We start from the raw sequence: 20,359 nt of genomic DNA on the forward strand, positions 1-20,359 counted from the left end.
TGTGCCATACCCAGAGACTCTTAGAGCCTCCCTGCAAGAGGCACATGATCATGCCAGAGTAGCACTGGCCCACAGTCACAAGAGACAGAAGCATTATTATGACTTGAGACGCCGTCAGGCTACATATGCTGTTGGTGACCTGGTTAAAATAAAGTCCCACCCCAAGTCTGATGCGCAGGCTAACTTTGCTGCAAAACTAGCACCTCTGTACTCAGGCCCACTGCGTGTCACTCAGAAGCTTGGAGATGTCAACTACAGACTGACCAGGCTGGAAACTGGTGAGGACGCCGGTGTTTTTCACGTGGTTAATATGCAGCCTTTTCACACTTGGGACTCAGCTTCTTCTGCCAGGGTCTCTGTCCCTACCATGACAGAATATGGGACCGCAGGACCTTCAGACTCTGTTTTACGCACTTCCCAGGCTGACACCCAAGCTGGTTTCCCTGCAGTGGATGTGCGCTACACTGTGCCTGATGATGCTGACTGTGGTACGGATGACAACACTAGGCACGACCCTACTGTGGATGTGTCTGACACCAGCCCGGATTATGCGAACCGGTATAAACTAAGGCCGAGACGTTGCCCCAGAATTACGTCTGGTTGGTCGGATAGGAGGTGGACAAACCCTCACCACACCAAAAGACTCGACCTGGAATAGAAAACAGTTTTGTTGTGTTTTGAGTATTCTGATTGGCGTAAGTGCCTCGTTTGTTGTGTGCCAGCCCACAAAAACTAGTAATTTAAGGGAAGATTTTGTTTGATAGTTTTTGTATTTTATTTTGTTTCCTGATCCAGTGGTCATAGTTTCTCCACTGCTTGATTTTGCCTCCCACATTTGTTTTGATTTCCTGTTCTCTTTTTTATAATGTAGTTTGGATTTGTATTGAGAAGTACACTCATTCATCTCATTCTGTTATGTGCTTGTTATGTGGCTGTCCGGTAGTACAACTAACTCAAGACGATTTTGAAATTTTTTTGCTCTGTTTACTGATATGTGTGTCATATGCTGACTGTGATGTGTTTCCCTGAATGTAACCACACTTTTCTATGTGAGTTATGTATGACCACATATTAAGTGCAGGGTGGCTGATTTTTTTCTGCTGTGTACGGCTGAGGACAGCCTTATTGTAACCAGGGGGGAATATGTAACAGCCAGAGCAACAGGGATGGGATATGTTGCAAGGTTGAATGATGCCACAAGGTGGTGTTTCTTCCTTGTTGTGTGTGTTGGACTGAGAACCACTGCAGAACGCCGCTGATGCCCACCCAGCCGACATCTTGGAGCGCGAGCTCTACATTGTGACAAGCTGATCGCGGGACTCTCTGTGCCTATTGTCATGTATGATCTGGCTATGTAGAACCGTGGAGACCTGGCGTTTGATGGTCGTAAGTTCTGCCAAATAAAGGCACTGTATTCGGAATCTTGTCGGTTATGTTTATGAGTTACCCAGGCATGGCTAGTGCTAACCCTAGCTAATCTCGCTAGACTCTCCACCCGCAGTTAGCCCTCGTTACAACACCTGAGTGTTCTAGACCTGCAAACTGACAAAACCTCTGCTTTTCATCAAGAGCATTTGAATAGCATCCGCTGGCTCCTACATACCCTCTGAATTACTGTGGAAACAGTAAGAGAGCAGTTAGTTTGTAAAAGGACTGCATACAAACTTCAAATGACTGTAAAAGATAATGTAGCCACTGTGACCCATCTTCCATTGGTCTGTAGACTCAACATTAGAATATTGACCACTTGTTTGTTTGTTTGTTTGTTTGTTCAGAACATAACTGACCATATTTGGATGAGATTGTTATCAGCTAATGCCAGCAAGCTTGATCATCAAGTTGCATCCACAGACTCACAGACACAGATACCTGCTACTTAGCTCCGAGGGACACGTACCTGGATCAGACACCTATGACAAGCTGACTTCGGAAAGTAAGGAGATAAAAATGAGCATTCAGAAAAGCCTGCGAGTTTTTTATTTATTTATTTATCTCCTTATTTCAAATTTTGTTCATGTTTCACATGGACATCGCCCTCTGTAGCTCTATAGTGACAGAAAATAAGGAAAACCAAATATTTGCTGCTCTTATTCATTGTGTAAGTCTGAAAACCAAATATCTGGACTTAAGTAAAATAAAAACACAGATGTGCGCAGAATAAATAATAAATTGCGGTCATAAAATCAGCATCCTGTTGGTCAATTGAATTAACTTCATCAGCAGACCGAAGCTCTACAGGCTCATTGGCTCATTTCAACAACTTGCTTGAGCAGAAAATTAATGTGTAAGATTCTCTAAAGTTCTTTGATCATCTTCAAAAGGCCAAAATTAGATTCAGTCTCATCCGTGACTAATGGTGGATTTCAGTGCATGCGTGACTTTAACGTTTTATGAGCTGATTTTTAGTTGAGTTATCGGTAAGTGGAGTTCACTCCCACTACAGGAAATAGGATGTTTCTGCTTATACTCCACCTTTACAATCACTGCTGTTCACTTTGATACTCCCCAACTTCTGATTTCCAGCTGTGAAGAGGCTGGAGCTGAGAAATCGAACACAGCTGAAGATGAAGACTTCTTATACTTTATGTTCAGCTCTTTGATTAGCGTATCCCAATTTAACACAATAGATGCGACTGTTCTTGATATAATTTGATCTTCAACAAAACATATTTCCTGTTTCCTGAGTTAGGAAATATGGGTTAAAATTATTATTTTAATGTAACAAAATAGTGATCTGTCCAGGGTGTATTCTGCCTATTGCCCTGTGACAGCTGGGATAAGCTCCATACCCCCACAACCCTGAATAAGTGGTTGAGAAAATGGAGGGATATAATAAGATGCTGTTATAGCTGATAAAGTCTCTGAGGCATCATGTGTGCTGGGGGTAATAAAGACACATTTTTTAAAAAAAGGAATCAAAACTTCTTTATTGTTGAAAATCAATATAGAAACAAACATATGTAGAAAAAAAATCAACAGCAATACATTCTCATTTTCCTTACAAAGCACTCCTCTGTTTTAAATGATCCCTGCCTTATAGGAATGGGCTTTAATAATGGACCTCATTAAGACGGTCGGGGCTGCAGCTGGAAGGTAAAGGCACAGTGCACTGCTTTATTATCAGTCAACAGCATCTAAGCAGGACTATGCTACGTGGTGTAGAACGCTAATGCTGTATTATTTCACTGCTCTCTACTGTCCCTGCCTCCATATATATACTAGTGTGATAGTAGGTAAGCTGAAGGCTGGTGGCAGGACAGGAAGTTAACACCACCCATGAGTATCATGAAGCTAGATTAGCAAGCTAGCATGTAGCCCTAATCTGGGACTTTCATTACTGTACTTCTTAGATACTACAGTCATCTACAGTCAGTCATGCTGCCTGTGAGAAAATAGGTATTTCAACAGATCCTGCAGCAAACTGAAAGGAGACCTAGTCTGCTTATTTCCATCTCTCTAATTCTTTTCTGGGACTCCACTGGAGTAGCTTTGCGTGATTCACAGTTCAAATAGAAATCCTTATTTATCTTATACTAGCCCTTTATGTGGCCTCTCAGTTCATTAAGCGAGTTGTTGGGCTTTCTTAAAAACCCCGCCCTCCATTCTTTCTTCTGATGGAAGCCTGTTGAGGATGCTGTGCCTGAAGCGGACGGTTGTACTGAATAATCAGAGCAGTTTGAAAGCTGAGCTTTTGGCTCAGATGGATTATTTAACCTCACCATTTGAAACTTGTCCACGAGAAAAAGCAGACTAGGTTCCCTTTGACAAGTGCCCAAGTGACGTCAGATAATGGCAGAAAGGCAGATCATGGCGCTCCATTACTGTTGCTAAATCAGCTGCCATCTCTAGTTGCTGGTTAAGTAAACAGCATTTCGGTTATATGCAGCTATTCCTGGATTTCCTAGCCATCACTGTCAGATATTTCAGTCACATAACAGTTTGACATTACTATCAATCTTACTAACGTAGCTGTTGTGATATTTCCTCATACAGAAATCAGACTTGGCTCAGACATTTTAGCCATTCAGTGGGTCATTAAATTTGTTGTGAGGAAATTGTTAAAAATGGCAGACTACCTTTCTGTTGAGTTATTAATGGCTTTCTTAAATGTTGCTAAACATTTCACAAACCATACAACAGGATGTATATATATAAATTCTGAGCCAGATGGCTCGTTTTTTGGTGCACCACCCACTTTGATTTTAACTGGTAGCTACTCGCTAACTGGTTGGAGTACACATATTTCTCCCTAGCAACTGGTGGTTGGCAGGTGGTCACTGACAGGCCTCTGGGCCTGCATGAATGGAGCATTAATTGAGCTTGAAAAGCCACCAGGGCAACTATTACTCACATTAATTAACTTGATAGAATACATAAAGAGACTGCATTTAGGGATTTTTTTTTTTTTTGATTAACCGGCCATCAGATGGCAGTTTCCTTTTTGGGGCCAGTTAACAAAATAATTTCTGATTGCAATAACTTTGGGCTAGCTAGAGGTAAAATTTGGAAGCTCTATGTGCTTCACCAAATACTATTTTATTAAAATAGAGGAGGCTGTTCCTGACTTGCAGTCAGGTGGTATCATTAGGTTTCCACCCTGCTCTAGCATGAGGGAGGAAAAGAAGAAGAACGTACTATAGTACAGTTTAGTTTCTTTGTTTTTTAAAAAAGGCCATGGTGAGAGAAATGCATCTGCAAAAATGTACTGAAAAAATACATTCTCTCCATATACATATAAATACATTTCTGCTGTGCAAAATGCAAGTATAGAAGCCTCTCACCGAAGCTCAGCGTTTGGTCAACACATCCAATGTATTGACATGTAATGGATGACTTTCAGGCATTTCACCCAAAAACATAGTTTAAAGCACCAGAACTCAGGCCTGTTTGACATTTATTTTCAAGGACAATGACTAAAGCTGTAACCATTTCTCCATTAATAGATCGGTCAATGGATGGTCAATTAATTGTCTATTTTCAAGTAAAATATTTGCTGCTTCTTAAATCTAAGAATTACACAACAGTAAGCTTAATATATGTTTCAGAAAGTTGGCTGGGCCATTTTTTTTTTTAACTTTTTAAATTTTTTACTTTAAAAATTTATTTAATTAGGCTAATCAAAAAATAACTGGCAGATTAATCAATAATGAAAATTTGTTACAGAACAGCAGAGAATCATAAAGCTGGATTAGTTAGCCTACAGTGCTAACTTAATTCCTGAAGAAAAAAAAACTATATTACTGTACCTTCTGGACACATTTCAAAGGATAAACTATATTATTTGGTATTTATTTTGTAAGTACAGTATTTATCTTTAATGTTTAGACCAGGTTTATCTCTGTCAATATCCAGATTTCACACAATTACCAGTGAAGCACTAGTTAAAGACAGGTTATATGGGTGACTGCCAGTTGCTGATGTGGATGAATGTGAAGCAGGATGGTATCTTTTAAAACTTTTCATTTGACTTTTTAAGTTCAATTATTAAAAAGGAACTAAACTGAAGACAATCACACGATGACACTGAAATATCCTGTAAATTCCTATCTGTGGCCCTCGTGAAGAAATGTATTCAAAGACCTTTTGATAAATAACATCTCACAAGTTATGAAAATAGTACTCCAGGGAGCCAGCTTCCCATTATTTTAACACAAAATAAAATATATCTAGCATGAGTCTGAGGAATGATACCTCCATGTATCTTCCTGTTCTAACATCACTTTAGCCTTGTTGCTAGATTAAAAAAGTGAGGCATGTTTGCTATATATATATATTTTTAAAAATGCTCTCTCCTTACAAAGTCCCTGACAAGTATGTCCTGTACATGTTTTTACAGCACTGGGTAACATGGTTGAGAGAATTCAGGGTCATGGATGGCTTAGCCGTCCCAGCCTGGGTAACAAATCCCCTCATGGGCTTCTCTACTGTGGGCCAGAGTCTGTCTACCATTTGCCGGGGATGGGTGTTCCACACTCATACCATGAGACATAGTTGACATGGGAATGTCCTCCTATTTCCCCAAAGTGGACAGGTTCTTGACGCAATGCTCTGTAGAAACCTGGACCAGAAAGAACAAGATGTGATGAGGAAAATGTTTTATGTCTGATTTGGTGAACCCCATTCATTCTAACTTTATCAAACTGTCCCATTAAGAGTGGCAAAAATTCCTGTTAATCGGAATTAAAGATGTACAGGCAGCTGTCACTGGGTGACTGTGATTCTGAAGGACATTTAAAAACTGACAGATTCTGAAATGTCTTCCCTGATTTCTAAGTTCATTTCTGAGCTCTTATTCTAGGTGGACATCAAAGGCAATCACATACTATAACATGGCAGTCGACATCACACTGCATACAAAAATATCTGTTTTATGTGTGTAAGCTCAGATGTAACTGATTTATATCATAAGCCAAATCATGGAGTATTTAAAGTGTCTTAATGCAAAAGAGCTGCATGCACACTGAGGAGCTCAGGAAAGTTCAGGAAAATTCAAATAAAGATTTTACCATGTCTGGACGGAAGCTGGTCAGCTCTGAGCTGTCTACCCGTTCGCCCATCCAGGAACGAGTCAACAAACTGGCAGTGATCCTCACCAAAGCCCGTCTGATCTCCAATATTGTGGAATTTACCTACAGACAGAAATGAAAAGAAACTACTCAGATCTGGGATCAGTTTCAATATGTAATTGGGTGAGAAATCCAGCATCTGTACTTACCATTGAGCGTATCACTCAGGTAGATCTTGTACCTGAGCGAGTTGCACAGCTGTACACCAACAAACTTGCGGTACCAGGTCCTCTTCACGTACTGTTTGCCATGGCAGTCGGAGTATGAGTCCGTCTTGAAGGGGAACTGAGTCCAGATAGCATCTTTTCCTGTAGAGAAAAAGCAATTAACTTTCTGCCTTTTAACAAATCCTTTGGGATATCCATGTGGACGGCAAGTGGATGTTAATTTACCTGAAACGTTCTCGCTCACTCTGGGGTCTGCTAAAGAAAGAATAGCAACAGGGTCTTAACAGCTTGTATACAGAGAGCATAAGTGATACAGCACATTCATGTCTGCTCATACTGTGAGCAGCAACCTTCATCATCATCTTGATCATCAGAGTAGAACACCTTATTATCCAGAACATCCATTTCTCTGTGTTTGAAATTTAGGATATCAAATCAGTCATGCAGTATTTGACAAATAAGCTGGAAGTCAGTATTTGAAAGCCCATTACATCAATGAATTGTTACAAATGTTACAGTGAATTGTTAGTAAGTCTATCAGTGAAATCCACTTAAGGATGATTTCAGGCTTGATGAATTATATTTTATTGGCGTTCTGGATGGAATTCTTGAGTCTCAGATTTATGATGAATTTCTGGCAGCAAACTGCTTCTACACAACAGTGGTAATTAATTATACATCTGCGAGAAGATTCATTTCCTGCTAAGTGGATTTGAAATGGGCAGAAACAGTAACTGCCAACAAGAATGAACATCAGTCTAAACTGATGAATGGAAAGTTTGTAACTTGCTGGTTAAAACACTTGAAATCATGGTGAGATCTTGGAGTTTCAGTCTGACTGCAGCTGTTTTGGCTTGTGCATGCTCTGAGGACAAGAATAGTTGGGGTTGAGCAATAATGTACCTGATTCTGTGCTGAAGGACACTGGCTCACTGGGAGGACCTGCACCGAGCTCATTCTTTGGCTTCACCTTGAACTCATAACTAAAAAAAAATGGAGGAAAAGGATAGAATTACAATAAGAAATGATAAAAAAAAAAACCTCAGGAATATGATCATCCCTTTTTCAAAGGCGCCACAATGAATTCTGTGGCCACAAAGCACCAAGAAATGTTAGCACTTTGTTGTGGCTCTTAAACATTTATTTTTCTTGATTATACAAACTTTTAAGCTATTCTTTCATAATAATACTTGTACTGTAAGAAAAGATTTCTTCTTCAGGTCAGTAAAAAATACAACAGATACTGTTTTCTGTTCTTTTATACTGTGTCAAATTACGGAACTTAGTGTTTAAACAGGTTTCATAAACTTGAACAATCACGAACATCACGCAACCCGTGCATGACAATGAAACTTTTCACCTCTGCTCACAGCTCCTTACTTTCATATGGTGATACTGGAGTCTAGCCTTACCATGGGCCAGACTTCATTTCTAGCCACCTTCCTTCACACCAAATAGCTTTCCGACATAGCGGCTCGTTAAAGCGTCAGCAAGCGTAACGGACGCTCTGCTTATTTTACTGGGCTCGACTGACTCTGGCTGTTTTTACAGCTGAATGCAATGACTGTAGCGCCAACCAGCAGATGCTCAGTCAGATCTGAGGTGTAGAAACACTTAACATCCCAAGATTCATTTGTAAAAACCTGCTTCAGTGTAATGAACTGGTTTTATTTGGACTGTTTTCGCATTTTTCATGCCTTATCTTCCCTTTGTGTAGACTAAAAATAAACTGCTTCTCTTGGCTTTACAACAAATCACCTCATGATATGAAGTAACTGTAAATTAATCTGTAGATAACCCCTGATGCCAGGCAGTGAAATTTTGTGCATGATGCACAAAGTAAAAGCTGGTCACTTTCCAATCTAAAATTCTACAGTTTAGAAAATGACTTTGACTTCAACTTGATGAAGAATGAAGTCGAGGCAAGAGAAGGTATAAACCCAATCCAGGTAAAGCTTACCTGCTCTCAGGTTTGAGGTTCTCTACAGCAGTGTGAGTCTGGTTTGTAGTCAGGATGGAAACCTGTTCACCATCCGGTCCTTTAGTAGTGGAGATGACTTCATACTCTGAGGAGAGGATGACAGAATGAGGCCACAACCAACAGAATCATGAGATAACACAGCTAAAACCACAGTATGAGTGTTATTAGTTAGTCCCCAAAGAGCTTCAATTTCATTCAGTTTGTTGTTGGGCTGCCGCAATAAAAATTCAGCCAGCAAGTACCAGTGGTTTCATTGTCAGTCTTCTCCCAGTCCAGGATGATGAAAGACGGGCATCCCTCCACTGTCACCACAGTGAGGTTGGAGGGTGGAGTCTTTGGTGGAGATGTCACATTTGTCTCACCGGGTTCATCTTCAGGGAAGTAGTTGAGGGAAGAGGTAATGGAGCAAGGCTCATCCGGCTTCTTGCCAGTTTTGTAGATGACATGAGGCGCTGTAAAATGAGCAAGCGAATGATTAGTCCGTAAATCATTTGACGGGATACAGCTGGACGCCATCATCAACAAGGTTTGGGGTTCACTTTGTGTCCGTAATTGGAGAAGAATTGGTACTTTAGCAAATGCTTAGTTTGATGCTTAATTTACTGCCAAAGTGACAATTCTAGCTTACCAACATAACGTTTCTTTCCCATGGCATCAATGTCAGAGGATGGCTGTGATTTAAAAAGTTCAGACTCCTCCCATGATTCCTGTCGAGGTACTAAAAGAAGAAACACAACACAAAATGCTGAATTTGAAGAGTAAACATTTTGGACAACAAATCATTGTCCTCCCATGGGAAAAATTGTTTTTAGACAACAACAAAAAAAAAAAAAAATACAAGAGGGTAAGTATAATTCTTGTGAAATGGTTTGAGATATTTTCCCTGATGTTCATAGCATTTTTATTTATTTATTTTTTTTTTTTTGGGGGGGGGGGGAGTTATAAATACTGCAGTTTCCCAAAGATTTATTCAAAGGAGGCAGTGATTGGCATGAAAACTTTCTTATCCAGAGCAAAAAGTCTTAAACTGCCCAGCAGGGCCCCATTTGGCAGCAGATTGTAAATACACTTCATGTTCAATCACTGGTCACACACATGCCATTTGGTTAAATTAGCAAAACATTTCAAAATAAGCAAGAGAAAATGGTCTCAAATCACAGCATGCATGCGGTAAACTGGACAAAACTGGGCTGATGATTGCTGCTTGGTTGCCAAGTGGAAATCTTTGTACCAGTAGTTGTTGGTGTAGCAGTTGTGGTCTGTTTCCGTTCCTGTTTGATCGGCTTGGCGGTCACTGCTGGTACTTTGGGTCTAAGGTTTTCACTCTGTTTATAGTTGTCAACTTTGTCTGATGGAAAACATGTAAACAAAAACAATTCAGCCTTCAAAAAATATAACTGTGGTAGTTAAACATGTTTTGGAAAGAGGTACCCTAGCAAGGGAGCAGATAAAGTTCATTCTTTGTCTTATTCAGTTCCTACCCATTTTATCAGGTTTTCCAACCATGTTTGGCTTCTTGTTGATCTGTATGGATGGACGAGCAGGAGATCCTGAAACAAACAAAAGCATCTTTTTGTAACCTCTCATCAGCTTATATTTTTCTATCTTTAAGGACCTTCCCTGCTTTTGTGACTTTTTTAAATTATGCATTGAAAGGCCTCTTTAATGTAACGAGCACTTCTTGTTGCAGCAGTTCTTTACCACTATTAATATAATATGCCACAATAACTTTTTGAAGTGTTACACAACAGGAATGTCTCTGTTTTAAATCACATTCAGGCTTATTGTTTAGTCTGGGGACAGCATCAGTCTAAATAAGGCAAAAATAAAGCTTTAACAGCCTCTTTGGATCGATTTTCTAGCCAGGTGCTGTCTAATCTGCTGGAAAATCTATTTTTTCAGCAAAGGTAGAACTCCCTACCCATTTCCAAATGCCAAATGAACCTTAAAACATGAACAATTCCATGTAATCCCACAAGATCTTTTGTGTTTTTCTGACTGAAGTCCAGAACCTGCAGCCAATTACACCCCAACCCCCTTCGCCCCCTTTCCCCTTATTTAAGCAGAAGCCAAAATTCTTCACAATCAAGGAATTGACCCGATTCCAAAACTAAATGGAATAAATGCAAAGCCAGGACCATGAAAGATGATGGAGTCCTGAAACATTTTAGCTCGTAACATGAAACAATACAGATGCATTCCTTTCAATCAGTTGCATGTAAATATGTATGATGGGCTGTCTTGAATATTGCCATGAATATTTGCTGCTGTTTGACATGAAGTTTGGTTGAAATTATTTAGGCTTCACAGAGATCTTTTGTTTACTTGGGTAAGACTTGTATTATTCTTGGACATAAATTAGGAGTCCTGTCAACAAAACATGGAACCACTAGATGTACAAAGTTCTCAAAGGATCTTTATATTGGAAGGTCAGAGTGGAAACTGTGCTGTAATTATAGCCTATGTTCAGAAATGCCTCATGATTATAGTAGAGGACTAAATGAAATAAATATTGGTGTTTTTTTTTTTTTTTTGCTTTTCACACACAAATAATCCTGCATTAAAAAGCAAACAGAGTTTTCCACATTCGATGAAAACTGCCCGATGCACGCCATGCTGTCCTGGTTTGCGTGAGGCTTTTCTAAACACGCCATCTCTGCAGTAAGATGTCTGAAGCTCATTGCACTTGCAATCAGGCAAGAAGCACAAGCTGAAGCATTTGGACCCTGGACAAAAAATCTGAAAATAACACCAAAGGTCCAGTCCAGACGCCAGGTTCATCACAAGCTAATTAGAAACAGTCTCTTCCTTTAATTTTTGAGGCGAGGAAAAGCGCAAAGCTCTGCAAAGTGAGGTTCTGTAAAAGTAAGCTAACGATCATGGAAGCACATTCTTTCCAAAGCCTTTGGCCAAAGCTTTCAAACTGACGGCCAGTATTTTCCTTTGTGGTCCTTCTAAAGATTTGTCTCTGGACATGTAACACCACCACACCATGCAGTCTTGGCAGTGCAGAGCAACTGGAGTGGCAGTCAGCATACTGCATGGGCAAGTTGTGGGTGCAGACAAATGAAATTCATGCCGTTACCAACCATAAACCCGCTCTTCTGTGGTTGGACCCGAATGACTGAACACTTCAGGGTGCTTTTCTTCCACCAATGAGTTGTTCACTGCAGCAGGAGAGGCACCGCGATTAAAACTGGAGTCTGTCTTTAACACTCAGTTAAAGCTCTGAAATGCCTTGACCCTTTCTCAGTTTTGTATTTTTAAGTTTCTATCAAAAAGTCCTAGATCACTGATTTCTGGATGTTTCCACACAAAAGACAACACATTAAAACTAGAAAACTAATGACATCAAATAAGCTCATGCATACTGCACAGGAAGACCATGCCCACCATGACACCATGCACAATGTAAATCATTAACTGAATAATTCTGGATCACTATAAACTTGCCTAAATTGTGACCTGATCAGGTTTGCATCGTCCAGATGGGATCTGAAGCTGGTCTGCATTGAAATACAATTGAATCTGAAGTTTCAACAACAAGTTGAACGATCTCTTAACTCTAGGTTGCATTCTGTCTGTAGCGGCTTGTGAAAGCTCTAGTTTGTTATTCTTGCATTTTACCCTCAGAAGCTATTCAGTGTTCTGATGTTTGAAGGTCACTGCAGAGTTTAACAGAACTCTCAAACTTCTAAACACTTATAAACATGTTGATAAGTGTTGGACAGATGGTATTTTGGTCCCTATTCCAAATAAATATTGCAGCCAGCTTGGGCCAACTTGTTAAACCTATTAAAGCACTTGTTGCAGTAAGGAATATTTTCTTTTCTAGTTGGTCTTGGAAAGTATTTCAGATCATCAGAAGGTAAAGAAAACACTACAAATATACTACTATTATTAAGTTTGAGAGAGCTTAAACAGCAGTATTAATATGGAAAAGTGAGTACAAACCACAATATCCAAAAACAAGATCAACAAAGGTAGTCGACCTTCAGCCAGCAATAATATTCCTCTCCACCAGTTCTGATTAACTTACTTGTGTATCAACAGCATTAGTGTGGCTAAAAAGTAATTTAATTCCAATTTATGGATTGTTATTTTATATGTATATTTTTGGCTATTTCTCTATAAACGTTAAAGTCCAACTATGCTAATTAGCTTTAGCTAAACCCTGCGCTGGGTTGTGTCTTTGGGCAAGACACTTAAACCACATTGTCTAAGGGTAGCGCCGGTCTCTGGCTGCGTGACCGGAGATGCTCGTCTCTGGGTGAGTGATCTGGAACAATAATTTCGTTGTGTGCCTTGTGCGCACAATGAGTTGAATCTAACATCTAAACTAATAAACAATCTATGTTTTGTCAGATGTTTACAATTTCATGAAGATATACAATCTTTTCTTAAGAGAAACAGTTTTGAAACTAACCAAAGTTTTCTTTTAAAGCTTCATATTCCTATTGTTTCTGAAGACAATTTTGTGGAAATTGCATGTGATTGCGTAACCAAAGTAAGGGGTCAAAATTTAAAAATATATATATTTTTAAAAAATCAATTGTAAGCACTGTGGACAACAGATCATTTTATTACTTTCATTTCATTCTGTACTTTCAGTACTTTGGGAAAACAAAAATTTTCTGAAATATTCTACATGATTATTAGAGCAAAGCAGTGAAATAGAAAATGTCCTTTAGCTCAGTACCCAAAGAGTCCAACAGGTCTCAGTGAAAATCTCCAGTTTCCCCCAACTCCAACCTTAAACCAGATGGTTAAACACTCCCCACCACCAACATGTGAAACACAGAGGGACACAATCTGCTGCTGGACTTATGTAACCAACTCAAATAATCAAGTTTCTGCACCGACATGATTATTTGAGAGTCTCTGCCAGAAGCTTTGCTCAAAGCTGGCTTGAGGCAGCAAACGTGGGACAAAAAGACAACATAGATGGACAGACTAATGGGTGGATGAATAGATGGATGGATGAGTGGATGGACATAAAAGTATTAATTTAAAAAATGGATGGAAACAAAAACACCAACAAGAGCTGCAGTGAAGGTGAAGATGCTGCAAAAGCGACTGAAGGGTTAATGATGAAACACACAGAGACAAACAAGGTCTTTTTTTTACCCAGTCGAGGTCGGGACCATATGGCCGGTTTAGGTGGGGAAATGCCCCGGTGTGGTTGTCCATTTACTGTTGGAAGAAAGCTGAGTGTTATGAAGGGAAAGAAACTGTCTCTGAAAACTGAACCTGAAACAAGGACAATCAACCAAGTCCAAAAAATTATTTAGCTTTACTTGTGTTGAGTATTTGAAAACAACACCAACTCTTCCTGTTTGTTTTTGTCCATTTGTCTATTTCCATAACTCTCCAGAATTCCATAATTCTGGGCATGGATTAGGTGTGAACCAAAGACAAAAACATTTTTCCTTGTGGAAACTTTAAACCTAAGCTGGATTATTTATTCTGGACACACTATGAAATCACACCAGTGGATGTATTAACTTTTTAGACAAAGCTTTTAATGGACTTGTTTGGTTGTTTACCTGAAAGGTTCATTTAGCAGCCAACAGTTAAACTAAAGGAAGCTTGACAGCATGAAAAAAAAATGGAAAAAAGGCAAAAGTAAAATTGTGTTGTGGGTTGATTAGATGTGAACCAGTGTTGAGACACATAAGATATTTCATTGGATGGCTTTAAAATTAAAGGATTAATGGAGCAGAAAACCTAGAATGTCTCACACGGTAACCAAATAATGAGTCCACTAGAAGCAAAACCAATCAGTGTTCATCTCTCACATGCTCAAAGTACTACTACAAAATAGAGTGGATATTTTATAAATCAGTGATTACTGTTATCATTTGTTTGTCATTTTCTAGATTTTAGAAGCTTGAACAGGAAACTCACTTTTATATTAGAATGTAAATAATCAACTTATCAGTTGACCAGTAGATTGAATAGACTTTTTGGGTAGTTAATCCACAAAAAAGCAATATTTTCAAAAAGCTTTTAGGCACATTTCCATCTAATATGAATTGGATTGGAACTAGAGTCTGACTTAAAAAGAAAATCCAGATTTAAACTTGAGTACTTGTACTCAAATATATTTCACTGTTAACCTAATTAACCTATCAAAACATTTCCCCTTGGACAGTAAAAGAGAACAAAGGAACAAAGTGAAAACAAGAGAAACAGGTACAAGGAGGATTACCCCCAAGTTTCCCTGAGGTTGGGGACGAGTTACTGGATCTAGAAGAAGGAGAGTGGGGCTGTCTGAAGCCATTAGAGAGGGGAAAGAGGGGGTTTCTTGATGCAGGCCTCAGGGATCCGGTAGCTGTTGGGTTGTAGGGCTGCAAAGGCAGTGCCGGGGAGATATTTCTTTTGTTGCCTTGACCTAAAAGATCAAAAACAATTGCGAGGCCTGTGTTACAGTCTGATCTGGCCTTTATCTGTGTTGGCAGACAAGTGAGCTTGCAGCAGCCCTGAGCAGCATCGTTAGTGATGGACCATTAAATTTGATGTCATTTAATTTATGGAATAAATCAACAAGTGAGCATGATGGGACCAAGATGATTCTTTAAGCGCTCACAATCTTAAGAAACCAGTCATCGAAGCTGTTGATAAATTTTGATAACTGGAAGATTGTGTGCTGCATGCAGACACCAGATGAAATGTGTTTAGAGGTGAAACTCCTGGATTGAGCAGCCATTCCTGTGGAAAAAACTTTAGTGCGAATTTCACTGGAAGCTGCCTGGAAGCTCAAGGGAAAGAGATGATTGCAGATTAACAGCAGACAGAAATAGCAAGGCTGCTTTTGATTGCAAGACACAGAAAGCTGTTCATGAGGTTGTTATTACCCCAGGTGTTAGTTTTGGCCTTCTCATTGGCCAGTGCTGATCTCAGTAGTGATGAGCCGCCCTGTGATTTGCCGACAGCTGTATAAAAAAAAGAAGGTTGAACACTAAAACATGCAGACATTTTTCAGTTTGAGAGATGGTCTGCATCCTGTTGAATTAAAACCTAAAAAAAAAATGATTCCCTTCTCAAAGTTTGCCAAATAGAAGTAATCCTTGAGAAGGTAAGACACATACCAAAAAGCAGTATTTCTAAGACCGTGGTTACATTTGGATTCAAAGTGCATTTTGTGCAGTGGGATTAAACGTGAACAGTGCTACAAGTGTTAAGAACCATGAAGACTAATCATGAGTTCTTCCCTCAAAGATTTTGCAAAGATGGGCTAGAAATAATTTGAGTGCATATCGTTTGTAGCTAATGTGTCCTTATAATCCCCCAAAAACTATGTGATCAATGCACGATGTGCTGGTCATTGCCAAGAGTCCACTGACACGTGGGTGGCAGGCTGCACATGTACGTCAGATCTTTGAGCATTTTTTTTACTCACATAGTGCAAAATATATCTGACACTTGTGTGACAGGGTCATGTAATTACAGTGCCCAGGGCTCTTTGACCTTACAGGAGCAATTTATGTAGGCAGAAATTAACTCTGAATATAAGCACTTAGCCAGTGATGTCTCAGCTGTCCACCAAAATACATTTTAACCAAATGTAAGCAGGATTAAATACTTTGCAGATGATAGTCTACTGTAAAAATGTTAGGATTTTTTGTTAAGATCCATAAATGCTCAGCAAACTCTCAGCTGACAGGAGTGTGTGCTACATTTCTTTGTGAAGTTCAGCTGTTCACAGATGACACTCTCTTTTTTGAACGCACTTTCAAACACGAACATTGTTTTACTTACACCCAAAAAAAGCCTTGAAACCTCAGATATGTAGAGATTTTACATATCACTCAGCAAGGAGCAAAAAGAGACTTTCAGAAAAAGTTGCTTTTAACTTTTAAAAGGAATATTTAGTATTTTGGGGACAGAATATGGTAAATGCAGTGAAACTCTTTGCAGATAATGTTCATATATTTACAAAGATTGTACACTGAGTCTAGAACACCATTTTAAGTACCAAGGTGCTCAGATGCATTCAAAATAGATGTTTTTCAACAACAAACTATGATAATATGCACGTTATCTAAAACACAATGATTGTGTCACAGACAAAAAAGTATAAAATCAAAAGAAAGTTGTAGGGAGAAATTACCAGTGGGGTTATGAGGCTTCTCAGGTCTAGTGGGTGCCTTAGTGGCTTGCACATGAATGAAGTCACCACTGGAGGGTAATTTAGTAAGAGGGGAGGATGCGGTGCTGGTGTGAGGGGCTTTGGTGAGCAAGAGTTTGGGGAGGGCAGAAGTGGGAGTATCCGCTGGCCGGGTGTCGTTTCTAGCCGTGTTTCCTTTCTCTGGGACGAAATAGAAGAGAGGTACTGAGGTCATAGGAATCTGATCAGTTTTTGTTTTCAGTTGATGTATAAACTGTGATTTAAAAAGAAACAGACGTGCATTTTGACTCATCTCATCCAACAACTATGGAGAAATGAAAGTCAACAGATGCATGTCTTATAAAGTTGGAAAGCCATTCAGCTTTTCTTTCTGGGTACAGATGCTAAATAAATCATGTTCATAATGAAGGGTCTGAGATCTGTGATCTGATTGGCTTATTAGGTTGTCACATATTTAGACTGCATTTTCCATTTTCAGACCAAGATCTAACATTTCTGTCAGAGCTAATAACAAAACTCTGATCATACCAGATACTCAGCCCCAATTTCAACAAGATTCTCCAGTTTGCAAACAGATGCTTAAAGAATTGATCCTGGTCCCTATAATCTCGTACCTCAGAGAACTACAGAAAAGTCTGAAAGACATTGTACTTCAGGAGGATTTTGCAGAACGACTTGTGGGTGAGAAAGTCCAACCACGTCTGCGTCTGAACTGGCTGACATGCAGTCCTGTCATGCAGACTGACTGAACAGAGCAGTGACTTGCAACAATAGAATGGAGACAGCTGGACAGATAGACACATGAATGAAAAGATGGAGGACGGAAGAAAGGAAGAGGCCTGAATAAAACTGCTTTATTTGCCTAGAATTCATATCTGACGTCCAAATCTGGGTGGCTTAAAGTGCAAAAACCTCAGTTTTACCAATTTTTGGACCAACCGGTGGCACCTTTTTTTTCAGTAGGGTAAGTTCATTAAATCTGAATTAAACAGTCGTGGTGAACACACACTTTCAAAAGATACTTTAGAGAAATGATAATTGGGGAATTTACAGAACGAAGATTTGTCTTTATTCTAGACATGAAAGATTTTAGTGCCATACCACTGTATATGTAAAATATTCTACAAAGGAGGCCCAATAATTTACCAACTGATCATTGCTGTTTTCACCAACTGCAATCACTTATGGCAGAAATAATTACTTTTTTAATCTTAATGGAATTAAATACAATTTAGCATAGCTGATGAATTACAGATAATCTGCAGTCACAGTAAAGTGACTATTATCTTTACAGGGTGTCAGCACCAAACAGTTCTCAAATGTACAAATGTCCAAATATCAGGTATTAATGGTTAAGTCTGAACTTTAAATTGAAAAGTCCAAAAAGAGAAATCTTATAGGCCAAAGAAAGCAGGTAAAGGAGAACAGAAAGCGGATGATGAACGCTGAAGCATGATGGCTGTCGTGTGAATTTCAGCAGCATGGTTTGAAAAACGAGCCACAGCTGCTGTTGAGGTGGGCAGAGCAACTTACTCATGACCTCCAGTGACATCATTCTCTCGCCTTGGTTCGACTTTCTAACTGGGCTTAAGGCATGCTGACATGCAGCCAATCACAATAGCTGCACAGACGCCACCCCTCCCGGGTGCATCACAGGCTCAGGCCAAGCAGGTAAAGGTGGACTGTGAATGAAGCTAATGACTGAAGAATAACAGAGAGGCTGTCTCGTTACCGGGGGACACGTGAGGAAATTGGAGCTCAGAAGAGCTGGGCAGAGGGACAGTTTCCTGCCGGCTTTTAGGAGGTGCTGTGGGGTATAACGCTGTGGGTTCATAAGAGGAAACGTGTAAAAATTAAAGAGGACAGGGTTGGAAAAACAATAAATTCCAAGTTTGGGAAAAGCAACCATTGGGTTGGACTGATGAGGCTTTTTAAACAAATATTAAAACTCCTTTTGTCGTGTAATTTTCTTACTTTAGAACACTTAAAGAGTGTTATTTTTATTTGCTCTCTCACTTTCTCACATCTGCAATGTGAGGATTGGAACTGCACTTTGGAGCCTGTTTCCCATCAGCAAAACCCTTTCAGGAAGCTTTTGAAGTGCTCAGCGAGCAACAAAATTTCTCTGTAGCCCTGAGTGGAATGAAAAGTGAAAGTGTGCAGGCAAGGAGAAAAGAAAGAAAGAGACATAATCACCAAAGGTGCGTGGAGCTCCAGGGAAACCTGAGTTTTTGAGGCCATTAGGGAATTGAGGCCTCGTCCCGTTGAGCACAGCTGCAAACAAGTCAACAGAGATTAAAGAAAAACACTGTAATGGTTTCGAATGAGCAGCTCAGCAGACGGTGTCAAAGTGCAGAATCCAACTACAGCTACAGATGTGTGAAATTTGGAGTTAATATGTGCCGGGGGGGGGAGGGGTTAATTAATATTATTATATTTAGGGCCTCAAGCATTTTGTGGGAACTTCAGGACTATTGTGAGTTGTTTTTTGTCATATTTTTTTTCCTACTGCAGAGTGTGAGTGTTTCTAACCAGCCTGAACCTGTTTTGTTGTGGTAGCCTCTGAGAACACATTACTGACTGTACATACCTGAACTGAAATCAAACAGATTCCACAAATCATGTCAGGGAGCAATAATGACTAGGCAGACTGTATGTTAATAAAAGACAAACTCATAAATCTTACCAAAACGAGGCACGAAGAGGGAGGGTTTCTGAGAAAGAAAGAAAGAAAGAAAGAAAGAAAGAAAGAAAGAAAGAAAGAAAGAAAGAAAGAATATCCACTTTAAACACAAGAATCTTGCTGAAAAGAAATATACATAAAACTAGGAACTACTAAATCCATGATGCATTGCTTTAAATTTATTTACCATAAAAACAGAAGGTTTTAAATTTTGCATAGTTATAGTTTCACAACATTATGACATATTATTTTCATCTTTAATTTGCTTAGTAACAGTTTTGTATGTTCTAGATTCCTTTATTTAATTAAGAAATGCTTTGTTGCATATTCGTATTCACTCCTATAATATACTAAATTTCATATAAAGTAATCTTAACCAAAACCTGTCGTAACAGGGAAAAGACGAAAATAAAGAAAATTTAAAGGGAAAAATTTAAAGCAATGAGTAAAAAATGTTATTATGAAAACAGTTTTTATATATTATAAATGCAGCATATTTTCTTCATGCTTAAAGTGTTACAGTCATTTTGAGGTATTTAAGTAAATATAACATTTTTAGCATGAGGTCAGGGTGTGCCCTGTATGTGTCCAAGGATTTAGAAATTTAAATGTTATCACATTTGCATTTGCAGATAAAACAGCTGTCAGTTACATACAGCAGGTTACTTACCACCGGCTTGCTCAGAGGATTGTTACGCGTCTTGTACGGCTTCTGTACATTTTTATCTGTAAAATAAGTGCAGAGAAAAAAGCAGCAAAGTCAATTTGTTAACATCATCATCATTTTCTGAACATTAAAAAAAATAATCCCCCGTATCTTTGCAAGAGAAG

The 20,359-nt window shown here is 39.2% G+C and overlaps 1 protein-coding gene across 14 annotated transcripts in view; it reads right to left on the reverse strand.

The window, feature by feature from the left end:
- Positions 1-2,912: 2,912 nt before the first annotated feature.
- The window catches only part of LOC115793915 (target of Nesh-SH3-like), a 34,062-nt gene continuing 16,615 nt past the window's right edge, over positions 2,913-20,359 (reverse strand). The window contains exons 6-24 of one of the 14 annotated variants that reach the window (XM_030749118.1): positions 20,199-20,254; positions 19,532-19,559; positions 19,042-19,119; positions 18,578-18,667; positions 16,828-17,025; positions 15,572-15,649; positions 14,926-15,108; positions 13,842-13,907; positions 11,804-11,881; positions 10,196-10,264; positions 9,946-10,062; positions 9,343-9,432; positions 8,957-9,166; positions 8,694-8,799; positions 7,637-7,716; positions 6,959-6,985; positions 6,716-6,874; positions 6,507-6,629; positions 2,913-6,058 (exon numbers count right to left, since the gene is read on the reverse strand). In XM_030749118.1, coding sequence (XP_030604978.1) covers positions 5,943-6,058; positions 6,507-6,629; positions 6,716-6,874; positions 6,959-6,985; positions 7,637-7,716; positions 8,694-8,799; positions 8,957-9,166; positions 9,343-9,432; positions 9,946-10,062; positions 10,196-10,264; positions 11,804-11,881; positions 13,842-13,907; positions 14,926-15,108; positions 15,572-15,649; positions 16,828-17,025; positions 18,578-18,667; positions 19,042-19,119; positions 19,532-19,559; positions 20,199-20,254 — 1,952 coding nt within the window. In that variant the 3' untranslated portion in view covers positions 2,913-5,942. Of the gene's footprint in view, positions 6,059-6,506; positions 6,630-6,715; positions 6,875-6,958; positions 6,989-7,636; positions 7,717-8,693; positions 8,800-8,956; positions 9,167-9,342; positions 9,433-9,945; positions 10,063-10,195; positions 10,265-11,803; positions 11,882-13,841; positions 13,908-14,925; positions 15,109-15,571; positions 15,650-16,827; positions 17,026-18,577; positions 18,668-19,041; positions 19,120-19,531; positions 19,560-20,198; positions 20,255-20,359 lie in introns of all 14 variants that reach the window. The other 13 variants (XM_030749108.1, XM_030749143.1, XM_030749135.1 and 10 more) reach the window with 13 other exon arrangements.

Source organism: Archocentrus centrarchus, chromosome 2 (assembly GCF_007364275.1).
Source record: "Archocentrus centrarchus isolate MPI-CPG fArcCen1 chromosome 2, fArcCen1, whole genome shotgun sequence".
Lineage (NCBI taxonomy): Eukaryota > Metazoa > Chordata > Actinopteri > Cichliformes > Cichlidae > Archocentrus > Archocentrus centrarchus.